The following is an 18,306-nucleotide window of genomic DNA, read 5'->3' on the forward strand; positions in this document are numbered from 1 at the left end:
GCCATAAAGAAGGCTGACCGCTGAAAAATTGATGCTTTTGGATTATGGTGTTGGAGGAGACTCTTGAGAGTCCCATGGACTGCAAGAAGATCAAACCTCTCCATTCTTAAGGAAATCAGCCCTGAGTGCTCACTGGAAGGACAGATCCTGAAGCTGAGGCTCCAATACTTTGGCCACCTCATGAGAAGAGAAGACTCCCTGGAAAAGACCCTGATGTTGGGAAAGATGGAAGGCACAAGGAGAAGGGGACGACAGAGGACGAGATGGTTGGACAGTGTTCTCGAAGCTACCAGCATGAGTCTGACCAAACTGCGGGAGGCAGTGGAAGACAGGAGTGCCTGGCGTGCTCTGGTCCATGGGGTCACGAAGAGTCGGACACGCCTAAACGCCTAAACAACAACAACAACAAACCTCCACTGCCTTGCCACACAAAATAATTACAGAGGAAGCTCTTCTCTAAGCCGTGAGACGGTAAAGGGTTGCAGATTTGGATAATAGGTCTTTAAAAAAGAAAAAGAACCAACATGCTCAAAAGACAGTCATAAAAGAACTGGGAGGTATTTTATTAAAATCCAGCTAAAATTATAACAAAAAGAAATCTGTACAATGCAAGGAAAAACAAAACAAATTAAATTAACTGACAACAACATTACAAAGGCAGCTCTGTGAGGTTTAAGAAGGCACTTGACAAGCCAATTTGAATGTACCTATCGCTCTGTTTTAGAACCATGTCAGAAGGGAGCCAGTGCCTGCTGAGGTCTAGCGCACCATCTGAACAGTCAGTACCAGGCAAAAACAGAGCAGTGCATGCTGGGAGCCTGGTTCTTAAGAGAGCCAATGTTCTGTGAGGAAAGGGTCAATGGCTTAAATTTGGTCCTGTTGGGAAATCAGTGGCACTAAAAATACCCAGCTGGATAGATCACTACCGTGTGTGTGTCTGTGTGTGTGTTTGCCTGAATAGCCAAAGTCACTGGCTCCCAGCATATCTGAGGTCACACTGGCAGAGCCCAGGGTGAAACCAGAAGCAGATGCTGTGCTGGTCACCTCTCCCACTTTTGCATGGAGGTTTGTTACGAAGCAGGGCTCTCCTAAAGCGAAGTACCATGGGGAAAAAACACAGCACCTTGGATTGGCTCAGAGGCACCCCATGCTCAGCCAATTGCGTTTGGGGTGGACTGGAAAATTCTATGCAGGAGGTACTGGGAGGTAGAAGACCCCCAGCCTTGGAAGAATCTTAAACAAGGGCCAGGAGGGTGAGGTTCCCAAGGCAGGGATCTTGTTGGAACACCATCAGGGGCGCATCTGCCGGTTCCAGACAGCCCACTTCAACCCTGGTGGGCGCAAGGAATCAGAACACGCACCCCTCACCTACAGAGGAATGCAGGGACCACACCGCTCATTCGAGCCCCTCTGTCTCTGTGAACAAAGAACACAGTGCATTAAAGGAGTCCGTCCTCAGCCTTTGCAGGTGAATCTATACTTGCCAAAATGCTGCTTGCACCCTCCAGCGAAGTCATGCCACGATGCGCGTGCTCACTGCTGCCCCCTCCAGGATCCATGCAGCATGCACAAGAGTCCACCTGCCAGCTCCGGAACTTGGACGCAAGAGGAAGGGGCGGGGCATGCAGGAGAATCGGCGCCAACCCACCGGGGAGCCACAACAGCTCTCTCCTTTCCTATCCTTCTAACGCTCTTTGCAATGCCTTCTGGGAGCTGCCTGAGCTCTAGAGCCAAGCTTAGCGTTGTCGGCAGGTGAACGGCTGGACAGACAGACATGGATGGGAGCAGAGGCGGCACATTGGAGACACGGGGGGGGGGGGCGCAATGCCAAACAGGAAAGGGTGTGAAGGAATCCAGGAGGGAGGGTAGGAGTGTGGACACAGGACCAAGCCACACAGTAGGGAGAAAGGTCCAGCCTTTCAACGTTGCTATTAATAACCTTGGTCGGCCTTGTCGCCTTTCGATTTTGGCTCCTGCCACCACTGGGACAAAAACCCTTCTTCGTAGTCACCCATGCCCTCGAACTCGGCATCCGATGGCAGAGCCGGATCCTTCGCTCTCTCCTCACCATCGCTCACCTCCGCCTGAGGGAGGAAAGGAGAAGATGTCACACAAAGCATAACAGCTTGAGAGGGCAGAGTGTGTGGTGCTTCCACAGAATGAGGAAACTGGGCATAGACTTGGTATCAAAAGATTACCAAGTTTCCAGTCCATATGACTGTCAAAAAGTCTTCAAATCACACGGATAATGCCTGATGTAATCTTAGAAGCTGTGGCAAGGTGGAGGTCGATTGGAACTGAGATGAGTCCTCCTAGTACAGTTGTACCTTGGATCCTGAACGCCTTGCGAGTTGAACGTTTTGGCTCCGGAATGCCGAAAACCCGGAAGTGAGTGTTCCGGTTTGCGAACGTTCTTTGGAACCCGAACGTCTGACGAGGCTTCTGATTGGCTGCAGGAGCTTCCTGCAGCCAATCAGAAGCCGCACCTTTGTTTCCGAACGTTTTGGAAGTCGAATGGACTTCTGGAACGGATTCCGTTCAACTTCCAAGGTACCACTGTATAGGCGAGCGGTGTGATATATTTATAGCAAAACATTATCTACGAATCAAGGTTGCCAACCTTTTTCTTTCTTTTTTTTAGAAAAAAAGGTAGCATCGTACCAAGCTATGATCAATTAGAAAACAAAACGATGTTCCTACCATTTCCTGTATGTAAAGTAAGAACTCCATAAATCACCTAAGATCGTTTACAGATGTTTGTGAGATGAGCAAGACACAAAGGAACTCAAAGGAGTCGGCTTCTCTGGATGCTCAGGCAGTGAAATCATGATTGCATCTGTATCCTTTATGCTAATAGTGAACTCATTCTCCAAGTGCTGATACTCAGGTGGCCATCAAGCCTCAAGAGAAATATCAGCCGCCTTTGGAAAACCCCAATTAGAAGAAACATGGAGAATTTGTGTGAGAGAGAGAAGAAGAGAAGGAGGAGAAAGGGAATAACGTAGAAAAGGCATGGCTGTCTTTCTGAATGGTACTTCACACTATGACATTCTGTTGCAGGCCACATTCGTTTTGTATGTATATTCCCACGTGTAAATAATATCCAACATCTTGGTAGATCTGATGGGACCATTGCCACACAATAAATCTGCAAACTTTGCTGGTGCTACAGGACTTGTTTTTGCTATGCCTTCTCCCGTTTAGGAATAAGATAACTGAATGCCTGCTTCTATTTCACGTTTTATAGTGCTGGGCTAGATTCTGCATGATTTCAAACCATATTTAATTTTATTTTTTGATAGACCACCTGAATGAAGCTCATGGACCCCTAGTAGTCTGCGAACCGTAGCTTGGGAATGTCTGGCCTATCACCTTCCTATCCCCACTGCTCTTCCTGTGGCGTAGGTTAGGTCAGTTGATCGGCGGTTCCTGCAGCTACCTTTTTGACCCAGCCTTTACCTGCCTCTCACCTCTGACAGGTAGGCATGGCTTGGTCAAAATAGCCTGGTGGGTAAAATGGGGAGGCCCTGAGGTTACCCATCCCTAGGTTCACATTAGACAGAGATCGTGTGTGTGTGTGTGTGTGTGTGTGTGTGTGTGTGTGTGTGTTTTTTTTTCTGGCCCCAAGCCACCCAAGAAGCCAGGATATGAGCTTGGGCCTCTCTCATGAAGCATTCTGGCAGCCGCCGTGTCATCCTGCCTCTGGCCTCGTGGCCTCTCACCTCATCGTCTGGCTGGAGATACTGCCTGGCAAACTCCAAGAGCTTCTTCTGAGCAGATGTCTGGTTGTGGTAGCGCAAGGCCTCCTGTGAATGAGACAGAAGTCAGGCGTCGGAGGACGGTAGGGTGGGAAGGGAGGCCCCTTCCCCCCTCAGCTACCTGACAAGAGGCTTTGCCCACCAAGGAGATAAGCTCCATAGGCAGAGCACGAGACTCAGGGCTGTGGGTTCGAGTCTGACTCTGGGAAAAAGATTCTTGTGCTGGAAGGGGTTCCCTTCCAACTCTGCAATTCTAAGTATGAAAACACTTTCCCAGCCGCTCTGTTAATTCAGCTCTGGGCACTGCACATCTGAGCACAGAAGCCCGGATCTTAGCTTTCATTTTAAAAGGAAGGAAGCTTCAAGACCAAATGACTTGGAAGTCTGGAGCCAACAGCTGCTGAAATCTCCAAAGGGGCTTCCGAGGTTTCCAGTGGTCATGGGGCTGATCTTTGGCCCTCCTTGTGACAAGAGGAAGCAGGAAAAAAATGGGCAGAATGTGCATAAGAATGCACAATGAGTTGCTCTGCACAATAGGTTGCACAATTTCTAATTTAATATGGAATCATAATTTTATTATTTATACCCCACCCATCTGGCTGGGTTGCCTCAACCACTCTGTATTTTTAACGCCAAGGGACAGCGTTCTCTGGGATGTCGGAAACTTAATGTACCGTATTTTTTGCTCAATAAGACGCACTTTCCCCCTCCTAAAAAGTAAGGGGAAATGTGTGTGCGTCTTATGGAGCGAATGCAGGCGGGAGGCTCTGCTCAGCGCTCCCTTTAAAGAGCTGCGTGGAGCGTGTGTGCGGCTCTTAGGGGCTTTTCCCCGAGGAGGGAGAAGGGCAGTCCGTCAGTCCCTTCTCGGGGAAAAGCCCCCAAGAGCCACACACACGCTCCACGTGGCTCTTTAAAGGGAGCGTGGCTCTTGGGGGAGCCTTCTGCCTTAGCTGCGCACAGCCTCTTCCAGGCAGGGGAAGCCTTTATCCTGCTGCCTGGGGGAGGCTGCGCACGGCTATCCCATAAGCCAGGACAGCAAGAGGCTATCCCAGAAGCCAGATCCCTCTTGCTGTTCTGGCTTCTGAGATTCAGAATATTTTTTTTTCTTGTTTTCCTCCTCCAAAAACTAGGTACGTCTTGTGGTCTGGTGCGTCTTATAGAGCGAAAAATACGGTACATTTGGTTTTGCTGCAATAGGCTACTCCTTAAGCCAGCCCCCTAGTCACGCCCTTACCGTCCGTGGGTTGAAGTCGCCTTCCTCCAGGTGCCAGCGCTCCCGATAGAAGCGGTAATAGACCAGATTCTGCTGCATGACCTCATCCCCAGGGTCAAAGAGCATATAGCTGGCCACACTCTGCACGGCATTCTTGATATCATTCACTGTGGAGAGAGAGAGAGAGAGAGAGAGACCAAATTAGTGGGAGAAGCACTTCATTCACCCATTGTTTGTTGGCGAGAGCATGAATGCAGCTCCCACCTTCGTATCAAGGATGACTGGTGGGCAGCATTTGGTGATTTTGCTATTTTATATTGTTTCGATTGGTTTGTGTTTTTTTGCAGAAATGTGCTGGTCACGTCTTTGGGGGGCTTTGGCCCAAAACGCAGTTTATAAATAAGTCATAATGTAACATACACATCATTTGTGAGCGAGGTAAAGGGGTAAGGGAGAAGAGAAAGACAGGGATAAAAATGTCCTCTAGGCCAGCTGGCATGTTGTGAGCCAGATCTAGCCCCCAAAGTAATTTTAGCCCCAGCTGGCCCTACCGATAGGTTACTCTGGGTGTTCTAATCCCACCCCTGCCCCCGGCAACGTCTCAGTCTATGACGTCACCTAGATGCAACTGTGGATATATCTGCAACATATGTTTAAAGCACTATTATACCACTTTAACAGCCAAAGCATTCTGGGAACTGGAGTTTGTTAATGGTGCTGAGAGCTGTCAGGAGAACCTACAGTGGTACCTCAGGTTACATATGCTTCAAGTTACAGACTCTGTTAACCCAGAAATAGTGCTTCAGGTTAAGAACTTTGCTTCAGGATGAGAACAGAAATCGTGCTCTGGTGGTGCGGCAGCAGCAGGAGGCCCCATTAGCTAAAGTGGTGCTTCAGGTTAAGAACAGTTTCAGGTTAAGAACGGACCTCCGGAACGAATTAAGTACTTAACCTGAGGTACCACTGTATTTGTATCGCAGAACTACACTTCCCAGAGTTTCATGGATACAGGGATCGACTGTCAAACCACTCTGGGAATTGCAAAAACATCAGAGAGATTGGGATGCCACAATGAGTGGAGGAATAGGAAACTCTAATTCTCTTAAGATGTTAGGAATCTGATAAACCTGGTGGACTATTTTTATCTTCTGTTATGCTGGTGGCATTCTGCAGCTTGGGTGATTTTTCGTTTTTCCTTTAATTTTTATTTTTTTATAAAAAAAATATACTGCTTGATTCCAGTAAAGCCTCTAAGCAGCTTACAAGAAAGATTACAATAATAAAAAGCCAGTTAATGCGGCAGAAGAAATTCTCATATACGCATTTAACGTGGGTGAAAATATTTTCTTGATTGTTTCTTGTTGTTTTTGTTTCGATGGAAAAATCACTTAAAAAAATAAAAGCCAGGTTTTTAAAATATATATATTTTTTTAAAAAATACATTTAAAGATAAGCTTAATTAACAGTAAAAAAAAATAAAATGAAACACACATGTCAACATCTAAGGCACAGTGAAGGTGTCAAGTGGCAGGGAGTTCCAAAGTGTAGATGCTGCCACACTGAAAAGATTGATTACTTACAAGTGCAGAATGAGCATTTTGGTATAGTGCCAGTTCCGCAGATTGAAATGGAACGTGTGGGGCACAGGACAAGAAAGCTCTGCCCTGGGATAGGGGCGAGGAGAAGAGGGAATGCTGGCCAGATCCTAAACTAGAGAATTCCACAACAATCTGCTAGTTACCCAACCAACCCTCCCCGAAGCAACATTCCTCCCCACCCTGAGGACTCACACTTGTAGTACGCAAACTGAAGGTAGTGATACATCGTGGCCACAAACTTCTCCACAAAGTAGCCGCCTACATTTGGGATCAAGTCGGTTTCGCAGTCTACTTTGCACTGCAGGACATCGACAAAGTGATCTGGAGGGTGGGTGGGTAGAGGAAGGAAGGAATCCACAAGGTTAAACATTTATATCAACTGATGGTTGCCAGGTAGCTAGGAAGCTCCAGAGATTTTATCACCTTTTGTAACCATTTACGGACTTGTCTTCTGTAGCTAACTTTTAATTTGCTCAACAGGCAAATGTTAGCAGCTGTAACAGCCTCCCCACTTTTCCGGAAGCCCAGGTATACTTCCCCATACCTAACCCCACAGTTTCCACTTTCCTTGGATATGTCTGGGTTTGGCTCCCATTTAGCTCTCTCAAAGGACTGAGCCAAGTTGAGACCTTGGACCAAGTCATAGTTTACCATGACAAGAATGAATGATCACACATAAGTTTGTGGATGCCTGTAAAAGGTAAAGGACCCCTGGACGGTTAAGTCCAGTCAAAGGTGACTATGGGGTTGCGACGCTCATCTCACTTTCAGGCCGAGGGAGCCGGCGTTTGTCCACAGACAGCTTTCCGGGTCATGTGGCCAGCACGACTAAACTGCTTCTGGCGCAATGGAACACCATGACGGAAACCAGAGTTTACCTTCCCGCCACAGTGGTACCTATTTATCTACTTGCACTGGTGTGCTTTCGAACTGCTAGGTTGGCAGGAGCTGGGACAGAGCAACGGGAGCTCACTCCAATGCGGGGATTCGAACTGCCAACCTTCCAATCAGCAAGCCCAAGAGGCTCAGTGGTTTAGACCACAGCACCACACTGGACGCCACCAGAAACAACCACCAGGCTAATGAGAGCTCAGAATAGAACAAGGACAGACTGCCATGCCTACCTGAGCTGACCTTCCCTCAGTGGCCTTCCTTTGTTGTGATGGCAGCCGTCACTGCCCTTACCTTTAATGGCTGCCCCTTCCCCGGTGCCCTCACCTGCAATGGCAGGGTAGAAATCCTTAAATTCACGAAGTTCGTAGCTGCCTTCGCAGCCAGTCAAGCAGTTCTCGTAGGTCTTGTAGTACTGAGACAGGGCGTGCTCCATGTCAGCAATGCTGCTCCGGAAATCTCCAGCGTTGTAAAGTTTCACCGCTCTCACAAAAACAGTCTGAAAACAGGGAGGAGGGAGACTGGCAGGTCAGGTTAAACAAAGAAGCCCACAGATCTGGAACTTAACAAGGAATGGCCATAAAAGGGTGAAGCCCCACTGAGCCTTCTTTTTCTTCTCTTAATTTAAAATAGGTTTAGGCTGTCATTTTGTAAGTCCAAAGGCCTTCCAAGGCGGACCGCACAAGATAAAAACATACATATATATTATTAATCTTTATTCATTCACAAAGCATTTTCTGTGAGGTGTTCTGAAGGGATCTGCAGCGTACAGAACACAGCAAATAGATAAACCAGTGGCAAACAAGAAAACAGCCAGCCAGCCCCCAATTATTGAAATTCGGTAACAAAATTAAACCAACAACGGCCCAACAATGTAGCCTGTTTTAAAAATGCTGAGTTGGTTGCCAGTTTGTTTCTGGGCCCATTCAATGCGCTCACATTAGTATTTTAGAGCCCTAAATGATGTAGATCCCAAATATCTAAATACCTTCTTCCTCACAGAGCCTATCAGGTGTTAAGATCGACAGAGGAGGCTCTCTTGGTAGTTGGGGGGTTGGCAACCCTGAGCCCCCTTTAAACATTTTTGCCTCCACATGGAAATAACATGCAAAGGGGGTTCATGGTGCCTTCTAGATCCCAGATGTTCATTGGATTCTAACTTCTCAGAGTTAGTTTTCTGGGTTCCTCAAAAAGTACCATGACATTTAAGCACCTTATGTAGTGCTTTCCCCAAGTTGCCCTTATTAACTCAAGCTTACTTGGTCTGTGGTTACTTTTCAGAGTTTTAGACAGATTCTAGCCAATGTAAGGACAGATACTGTAGATAGATAAGAACTTGACTTTGTATGCAACACAGTTTTTGACAAAACTGAATAAATGCACTCAAGTCCACTATCATATTAAGCTGGGAGAGGAATCCATTTATTGAATGAACCGTCATTCTCCAATATCAAATTGCCTTCCTGCACTTCTGCCACTTGTGGGCAGAGGGAAAATGTTCTCTTTGTTCATTACACATCCAACTCTATCCAGCTCCCTATTTTGTTCATTTTCCAGCCAGATAAGCACTACAGATTGGTTCAGTCTTCTTTTTGGCTCACAGAAGCTTGCAGAAACCAGCAGGCCCACCCTCCATAACAATGGGCACCTTTCGCCTGCCACAAAAACACCTGATTCTTTGCCCCCTTGTACATCCAAGCCCTTGAAGGCAGGGATGGGGAACTAGAGGCCTTCCAGATGTTGTTGGGACTCCAATTCCCATCAGCCTCAGCCAGCATGGCCAATGGCAAGGGATGATGGCAGCTGGAGTCCAGGAGACTTTCGGAGCTCTCCTATAAGGCTTCCAACTGTGGTCCCGCTCCAGGAAATAAGCTCCCTCTTTCCCCAGCCACCCCTGAAAACCTCCCTTGCTCCATTCACCTCATAGGGCTGTGCTTCCAAGTCTATGAGGTACTCGTCCACATCGACCATAGTTTTGTAATAGTTCATGTACTTTTGGGTCATCTCATGCTTGGGGTTCTTCTGCAGGAAAGTATGAGCAGCCGACACAGCTTTTTCAATCTTATTTGCCTAGGGAAAACAAGGGAAAGTAGTTCAAGGAGAGGGTTTCATGCTTTCCAGACCCAGGGCCCTAACCTGCATTTGGTGGGTCCACTTCCAAATTTATTTTACCATATATGGCAATGCTGCTGTTTAATTTGGCTATTCCCGCATATTCCATGACCTTGTACTGCCACTCTTCTACTGTTGGCAATTGTTGTTTCCAATTCGACAACAGGGCGATGAAACATTCCAAAAAGAATGGGGAAAATTTATGTTATACATAGGATAAGGTGAAATAGTGAAATCAGTAGAATGGAAATAAATATCATAACGGGAAATTAAAAGAAACTTTATTGGATGCTAAATGACAATATGAATTAAAATGTAAAATACAATCAAGGTAACTAATTGTATCTGTAAATGAATATAGACAAACAACAAGAAGTGTATATACAGAAAGATTTATTTGTATATTGACACTGTACGGATAAAGTTGAAAGAAGAACAATATACAAAATCGATAAAGACAATGCGAAAAACTTAGAGACGACATAAAAAAGCCAGAAGAAGGAAGAAGGGAAGTCAACTCTTAGGAGTAAATGTAAATGTAAAGTAAGGTGTATATGTATAATATGTAATCATAAAATCAATAAAGATTATCTTAAAAGATAAAATGCTGTTGTTGCGATCAGGATTAGACCAGGTCGTCATTCAGCGAGAGGTGCTAACCTACCACCTGAAGACATATGGTTTAAGGCCCTCCAGATGTTATTGGATTCCAGCTCCCATCAGTCCCTGCTGGCATGACCTATTCAAAGGCAATTGTGGTTCTTAAGACTAGGGACTGGAACAAACTTTTGAAAATTTTCACTAAATATTACGCAGTTTGCACCCTCTTTGAAACAAGCACAGACTGTAAGGGATTATGTGTGCACTTGTGGGATTGCATTGCCCCAGATCCTTATTTTTCTGAAATTTACCTAAATGTTTTTGAAACAATTGGTCCCCTTTTTATTTTTTCCATATAAAATATTGTTGCTAGCTTCAGAACACAACCAATCTCCATTCCTTTCTGAAGGGGAGGTCGGGCTGTTTTTGGTCTAGAAGCAAATATAGTCGTACCTTGGAAATTGAACAGAATCTGTTCTGGAAGTCCATTTGACTTCTGAAACATTTGGAAACCAAAGTGCAGCTTCTGACTGGCTGCAGGAAGTTCCTGCAGCCAACTGGAAGCAGCGGAAGCCCCGTTAGAGGTTTGGCTTCCAAAAGAACGTTCGAAAACCGGAACACTCACTTCCGGGTTTGCGGCATTCGGGAGCCAGAACATTCGACTCCCAAGGTGTTTGGGAGATGAGGTACACCTGTACCAAGCAATGTCTTGGTTTGCATCTTACAGCCTAGAAATGGGCTCTTTTCTTCTTGGGCAGGGGAAGAGGGGGAAAAAAGAAGAAAGAATGTTATGCTCTTCATGAAATACTAATGGAGTGTGATCACATAGCAGAGCCATTATCTGGAACGAAAGTGTCCCCTCTGAGATCATGCAGGCGAATAAAAGGACAGTGAAACCTGAGACACAACATAAAAAAATAAGTTACAGAAAAAGAGATAATGGCTTGCATACCTATGTGCTCAGAGGAAAGCAATCCCTACAATCTGGGAGTTTTAAAAAGCAGACTTCCATACCCATTAAACTAAAAGCCCCTGAGTCAGCAGCACAGAACTGCCAGGCTGCCATCCAGTGCCAACACTTGAAGTTAAAAAACACATTTGCCACCAACAGTTGCATTCTCTTTCTCTCTCTCATCTGAAAAGTTCCACTAACTCCCATTCATGTCTGCTGTTCTCATCATGGTGTCAAATGCCAGGATGGTGACGTGGGAAGGAAGGCTCACCACTGGGAGCATCTCATCTGTTCCAGACGGAAGAAAGGAGCTACTGTATTCAGGGTGCAGAAAAGCACAGGGACAATCTACTATCTCTGCTGGTTTTCTTGGATTCTTCTCCAGGCCATTTGGTGGCACCGGGAAGAGACATGCGGATTTTCAAAACCTTTTTCTTTTCTTTTGCCCTCACCTGTCTAAAACAGCCCTCTCTTTAGCCAATTCTGCCCTCGCATTTTCTTTTTAAAAAATGTATCTCTGCAAATTTTCTGGTGCAAGTTTCTTTTTGAGAGAGAGGAAGTTTCTAATGAAGTCTAGAAACTGGCTTTTTTTTAAAAAAAAAAAGTTAAGTATTAAAAACCTAAGTTCTTTCCAATAGTAGTGAAGCTGACTTTACAAAGGCCATATACGACCTGGTTTTAAAAAGTCCCATTTGCACCTGCATGGACTTCTTGACAATACAGCCGTACCTTGGTTTTCAAACAGCTTAGTTCTCGAATGTTTTGGCTCCTGAATGCTGCAAACCCAGAAGTGACTGTTCCGGTTTGCGAACTATTTTTGGAAGCCGAATGTCCTACGGGGCTTCCGATCGGCTGCGGGAGCTTCCTGCAGCCAATCAGAAGCCGTGCTTCGGTTTCCGAACATTTTGGAAGTTGAATGGACTTCCGGAATGGATTCCGTTTGACTTCCAAGGTACGACTGTACTGGCAATGAGGCCGGGAATACAATGGAGAAGGGGCCCAATCCACAGTACCCTGCCCTTCCAACAGTTTCCTCTCCATGGGGCATCTGAATACACTTTGCGGGTGGACAGCAGAAGGGGCTTAATTTGAATCAGAAGGGTCGTGGGTGAAAGCTATGCATCTAGGAGGTCCCAACTTGAGATGCCAGAAACCAGGACAAATCCCTGAGCTACAGTCCTTCCCAAAGGTCAGCAGCAAAGAGGCGAGAGCAGTGCTAGAAACTCAGATATATAAGCTAATTGCCAAATGGCACCTTAAACCTAGGTTGCCTTCCTTCGGTTCCTTCAAAGGAATTGAAAAGACTGTTCATGTACACTACTAGAGCTGCAAGGATGCTGCTTCCCCAGAGTTGGAAAGGTGACAAGATGCCTACGAAGGTGGACCGGCAGATGAAATTAATGGACTATGAAGAGATGGCAAGACTGAAAGGGAAAATCAGAAATCAGGAGGATCGAAACTTCAACAGAGAATGGGACAAATATAGGTTGTATTTAAAAGAACACTGTAAACACTTTAACTCTTTGGCAGGCTTTAAATAACCCTTTCAGTGTTACAAAGACTATGGGGGAATGTAATTTGGATGAATTTATAATATGCAGTTGACAAAGGTATTGAAAGAACCCATGGAATGGAGGGGGGAAGTCCTAAGATTCGGAAGAATCTTGTTTTAATATTAATATCCACAAGAATTTCAGTTGTGTGAATGAATTTGTAAAACCAAATAAAAATTATTTTAAAAAATAAATAAACCTAGGTTGCGGTCGCCACAGCAGAATGCCTAGGCACCTTTTTTGCATTGTGATGATGATAATGATGATTTTCTATACCACTTTATATTTTAAAGAAAAAAAATCTCAAAGCAGTTTACAACACATTAAAACCTCAAATAAAACAATTCAGAATAAAACAAATTCAAGCTTCAAAGAAGAAAATAATTCAGAGCCTTTTCCTTTTGCTCACCATATTTATTCACCTACTTACTTTATATAGCTGCCCCATAGCAGAACTACTCTAGGAAGCCAGTGTGGTGTAGTGGTTAGCGTGTCAGACCAGAACCTAGGAGATCAGGGTTCAAATCCCCACTTCAGTCATGAAGCTCACTGGGTGACCTTGGGCCAGTCATTGCCTCTTAGCTGAACCTACCTCGCAGGGTCATTGTAGAGATTAACTGAGGGGGGCAGGTTGAACCATGCACACCTTGGAGAAAATGGTGGGATATAAATGCAATAAATAAGCTCTTCCGCTTACTTGCTTAAGAGAGCTGGAGAGGCCAGCTAGATGGAGCTGTCAGTTGCTAACCTGGCATCCAAAGATTTCCACGGGGTCTCAAATGGACCTGCGCCAGTCACTAATTTCTAATACTAGGCAAGAGAAACACAATCCAACACCCACCCGCTCCGTCTGTGTGTTTTCCAGCAGGTGCTGGAGAACCTGGATAGGAGAGAGTGTGGAAAACCCCCCCAGCAACCCACAATGAGGCCTACTGCCCTCCTGAAACCAGCCCACCACACCTCCAGGCTCCTCTAGACCATGGGTAGGCAAACTAAGGCCCAGGGGATGGATCCGGCCCAATCGCCTTCTCAATCCAGCCCGCGGATGGTCGGGGAATCAGCGTGTTTTTACATGAGTAGAATGTGTGCTTTTATTTAAAATGCATCTCTGGCTTATTTGTGGGGCATAGGAATTCATTCATTCCCCCCCCCCCCAAATATAGTCTGGCCCCCTACAAGGTCTGAAGGAGAGTGGATCAGCCCCCTGCTGAAAAAGTTTGCTGACCCCTGCTCTAGATCATGTGATGTACATTGCAAGAGCACACCCAAAAATACACCAAAATCTGGCATCTTCCCAAAACTCTAGCCGCTTTCCCAGCATCACTTTGGTACACAGACAAAGGGTTAAACAGCCTGGAAACGCCACCAAAAGAGACAGCCAAGGAACAAGAAGTCCAGAGAAGATCAGAAGTGAATCTGATCATCTCGCCGCAACTGTGTCCACCTCCTCCAGGAGTCTGAAAGCTGTGGGACGTGGCATCTGAAATGCCTCTGGTCCAGGAAAGCCAGGGGAGGCTACCTCATTGGTGAAGGAGATTTGCGGGGTGGGGGGAGAAAGAGAAGGGGAGGAGAGACCAGAAGCTGCTGGCAAAAGGCACTGCTTTGCTCATCTAACGCTCCTCCTGGAGGCCCAGATTTAAAGAGCCAGGCTGTCTGGATTAAGCTACTTAAAAGGGAAAGGGTCCTGGGAGTGCCGGGAGAAGGAAAAAGAGGCAAAGAAAAGGAGGAAGTGAACAGTTTCCTCACTGGCAATGTAGCACCTTTCGGGTCTGGAAAGGCAGGGATGGGGAATAAGATGCACACAGCACACTGTTCAACAGTTCACAAAAATCCCAGCACAGAAAGCACGTACGAATGAGCACAAACTCCTCATCTGCAGATTGTCACGTCGGAGGCTGTTGCGAAGCCTCCCAAATGGAAGGCTGTCAGAGGAAGTGACTGTTTCACGCTAATACCAAGTGACGTGGGCTTTGAATGGGATACGTACGAAACTTGAATGAAGGATGACTTGGGAGTGCTGAGAGCAGTGGGGCTTGTTGGGGGTGGGGGGCTTGCTTGAGGCAAGTCTGTCTCCCACTCTTGACTTGCTCAAAGGGCCCCAAGCAAAGGAATGTCTTCAGAGGGAAACAGCACACATCTTGAACTTCCATATTAGAAATACTGTACAGCGGTACCTTGGTTCTCGAACTTAATCTGTTCCAGGAGTCTATTCGACTCCTGAAACAGTTCGAAAACCAAGGCGCCACTTCCGATTGGCTGCAGGAGCTTCCTGCACTCAAGCAGAAGCCGCGTCAGAGGTTTGGCTTCCGAAAAGGTTCATAAACCAGAACACCTACTTCTGGGTTTGCAGTGTTCAGGAGCCGATTTGTTCAACCACTAAGCTGTTCGGGAACCAAGGTACCACTGTACTGTGAGCCTGTACTGTTACATTGTAACACATAATGATCATTCATTAGGCAGTGTGTGAACACGTGTTGAGGAATCGTAGCCTGCGAAGACCATGAAGTATGGTGCTCTGGGAGGGGAATCTACATGAAACAAATCACACAAGTGAGTTTTTCATTCAGGCGACAGGAACTGGCTATAGTTCCTTGACACAGTAACCTTTCCACATGCAGGATTCAGTATCTTTGCAGAGCAGAAAGTACCTTCCCTGAAAGCTGGATAGCTCAGTTGGTTGGAGCGCGTGAAGGAAGGCCATAATATGAGAAGCAACCCATAGATAAGGTCCCCTGATGTGCATTGAAGGGGCCAGCAGAAGTAACACGCCTTGGATGTTTTCTACTGGTCACTCTGAACCCCAGATCCGAAGAAGCTATGGAAACATTAGCTGAGAAAGAGGCTCCGGTGCAAACCTGGAGGCTGAACAGGAGCTTATTTTGCTCTTAGAAATATTGAAGGGGTTCTGGGAACACAAGAGTACTGAGAAGGCCCTTAGATCCTGTGTGGTGGCATCTTTTAATGAAATGCATTGTCTCCAGAGGAAGAGATGTGAAAACCCACATCTGGAAATAACTCCCTTTGTCTAGAAACTTTTTCTGCCTAATATCTGATGGTTGGGAACTCTCTGTAGCCAACAGGGAAAGAAAGGTGCATTGTTTCATCTCAGGACTATTCCAGTCAGTTCTTCTTTCCTATATTTCAGGGGTAAGATCTGCCCACTGAAAACAGATGTCCTGCCTCTGCTTTTACTAAAACACACCAGACAGTCAACCACCTCTGGGGACCATCAATACTTCTTACAATGCTTACAACAGGGGTCAGCAAACTTTTTCAGCAGGGTGCCAGTCCATTGTCCCTCAAATCTTTTGGGGGGCCAGACTATTTTTTTTGGGGGGGGGGGATAAATTCCTATGCCCTACAAATAACCCAGAGATGCATCTTAAATAAAAGGACACATTCTACTCATGTAAAAACACGCTGATTCCTGGACAGTCCATGGGCCGGATTTAGAAGGCGATTGGGCCGGATCTGTCCCCCGGGCCTTAGTTTGCCTACCCATGGCTTACAATATTTAGAGCATAGAATTGTAGGGCTGGAAGGGATCTTGGGGATCATCTAGTGAGTCCAACCCTCTGCAATGCAGGAATATACAGCTGTCCCATACGGGAGGATCGAACCTGAAACCATGGCATTATCAGCCCTGTGCCCAAACCAAGTGAGCTACCCAGACTGTCTCCCATATGCTTTGAATATTATTTTTGTATGTCGCTTAGATGTTGTTCTGTTTAGAAGTGATTTTAATTAACTAATATTTTGATTGAAACGCAATTAATTGACATGGTTTCCAAGGAAGCCTCGAGACGTCCCCCTGCGCGCGCTCCCCATTGGCTCACCTTGAAGAGCGCGTAGTGCAGGTACTGGTAAGGGGTGCGGCGCTGGAAGTCGCGCAGCGTGTCTGCGGGCGGGTAGCTGAGCTGAAAGGCGGGCAGGCTGCGCTTGCACCTCCGCAGGCACGAGGCGCGCTGCAGGACGAGCCCGAAAAGCTCCATCTCCCGGCGCCACTCATCCGCCGCGCCCCCGGCCGGCTCTCCAAACTTCGCGCCGGGTCGTGCGCCCTCGCCGAGCGCAGCAGCAGCGGCGGCGCCTTTCTCGTCTTCTCCATGCGCCGGGGTGCCCTGGACGCCCTCTGCAGGCTCTCCAAAAACGGCACCCTCTCCAAACTTCTCGCTGGCGGCGCACTCCTTGTGGCAGTGCGCCTCGCTGTCCCGGAGCAGGCGATGGAGGCGCAGGCTCGCCTCCAGGTAGCGGACGCTCTCCCGCCAGTTCTCGGCCTCGTACTGCTCCAGCGCGTAAGCGTAGGCGCTCTGCAGAGGCATCAGCTCGGCTTCGGGGAAGCCGCGGAAGCTGTACTTCTCATACTGCGCGCCGCCTTCAGGCGCCGCCGTGGCCAGGAGCACGAAAGCCAGCAGGAGCCCCCGGCTTCGCCGCTCCATGCCGCCCGCGCAGCCGGCGGCTCGGTGCTCGAGAGCTGCTGCCCAGCCGCTTGGAGGCCCATCGGGAGTCTCCGGGAAGCAGGGGGAAGGAAGGAAGGCGGCGCGGGACAGCCCAGGCGGATTCCGCAGGGTCTTAGCGCGGCCCGGGATAAGTTGGGGGCTCCGCCCACCAGTTTCTTCCTCTGACTCCATGAGTAGGGCTGGAGTTCTGGAAAAAGTGAGTCCGATCTACACTATACGATCCCGCGCCCTGAACTGAGGCATCCCAGAAGCTAGCGAGTTGACGTTGCCTGTTGTGGGAGAGACCAAGGTTCTCTTCTCCAAGACCTTATCTTGCTGCTGGCATCATTCATGACGGATCGATAGATCATATTTGTACCCCAATCCATTCAGAACAATGTGTATGAATGACAAAAAAGAAATGCAATGCGAAGTTACCTCACAGCCTAACACAACAAGCAAGCTGAAAACAGCCAGGGAAAAGCAAGTCAACAGCAATGTTGTCAACCCAAAGTCTAAAGGAAGAGGCTTACAAACAGATAAAGAACTATATGACTTTTAGAAGACATCCGTAGGAAGCCCTGTATAGGGAAGTTTTTAATGTTTGATGTTTTATTGTGTTTTTATGTTTTGCTGGAAGCTGCCCAGGGTGGCTGGGGAAAACCCAGTCAGATGGGACACACACACACGTGCGCGCGCGCGCGCGCGCGCACACACACACACAAAATGATAGCAGCTCTGTGAGGGGAAAACTACAGTTCCCAGGGTTCTTTGGGGGAGTCGGGCGCACTGAATGCACTTTAAATGTATGGTGTGGATCTGCCCTGGGATTGGTGGGGCAGTGCCCCTTTTTGCACAATGCACCATCCTTCACTGCACCCCATAGGCAAGCCAGGCGCTTCCAAACTGACTGTTTTGCAGGTGGGATTCAATCGCAAATCCAGGCTGCACCATTAAACTGGACCTAGTGCTCTACTGCACCACAGACACAGCAACTAATAAAGGCAGAATGATAATAATAATTTATTTATACCCCTCTGGGCAGTATACCATTCTGGGCGGCTTCCAACAAAATATTAAAAAATAATACATTAATATACATCTGCAACTAATGCACTATGATTGATCCATGATGTGTTGCAGAACATATCTGCCCCCAAACACCTCTGGATATACCTCAAGCAGTCCAGTTC

General features: G+C 47.1%; 1 protein-coding gene across 1 annotated transcript; it reads right to left on the reverse strand.

Moving 5' to 3' along the window:
- Positions 1-542: 542 nt before the first annotated feature.
- On the reverse strand, positions 543-17,609 carry P3H4 (prolyl 3-hydroxylase family member 4 (inactive)). Its single transcript, XM_080978312.1, has 8 exons — positions 16,514-17,609; positions 9,381-9,530; positions 7,788-7,959; positions 6,762-6,890; positions 4,993-5,138; positions 3,723-3,806; positions 1,940-2,084; positions 543-1,416 (listed from the first exon to the last, which is right to left on the reverse strand). Exons 1-8 carry the CDS (start codon positions 17,303-17,305, stop codon positions 1,397-1,399), a joined length of 1,638 nt encoding a protein of 545 aa, XP_080834438.1. The 5' UTR covers positions 17,306-17,609; the 3' UTR covers positions 543-1,396.
- Between the last annotated feature and the right edge of the window lie 697 nt (positions 17,610-18,306).

This window comes from Podarcis pityusensis, assembly GCF_964106645.2.
Source record: "Podarcis pityusensis genome assembly, chromosome: 13".
NCBI classification, from domain to species: domain Eukaryota; kingdom Metazoa; phylum Chordata; class Lepidosauria; order Squamata; family Lacertidae; genus Podarcis; species Podarcis pityusensis.

Excerpts from the sequence above, each read along its gene's own strand:
- P3H4 (XM_080978312.1), bottom strand. The coding sequence starts at position 17,305 with ATGGAGTCAGAGGAAGAAACTGGTGGGCGGAGCCCCCAACTTATCCCG. Across the intron at positions 6,891-7,787 it reads TTTCTACCCTGCCATTGCAG|ATCACTTTGTCGATGTCCTG; the intron begins GTGAGGGCACCG and ends CCCACCCTCCAG. Across the intron at positions 1,417-1,939 it reads AGGCGACAAGGCCGACCAAG|AGACAGAGGGGCTCGAATGA; the intron begins GTTATTAATAGC and ends CTTTGTTCACAG.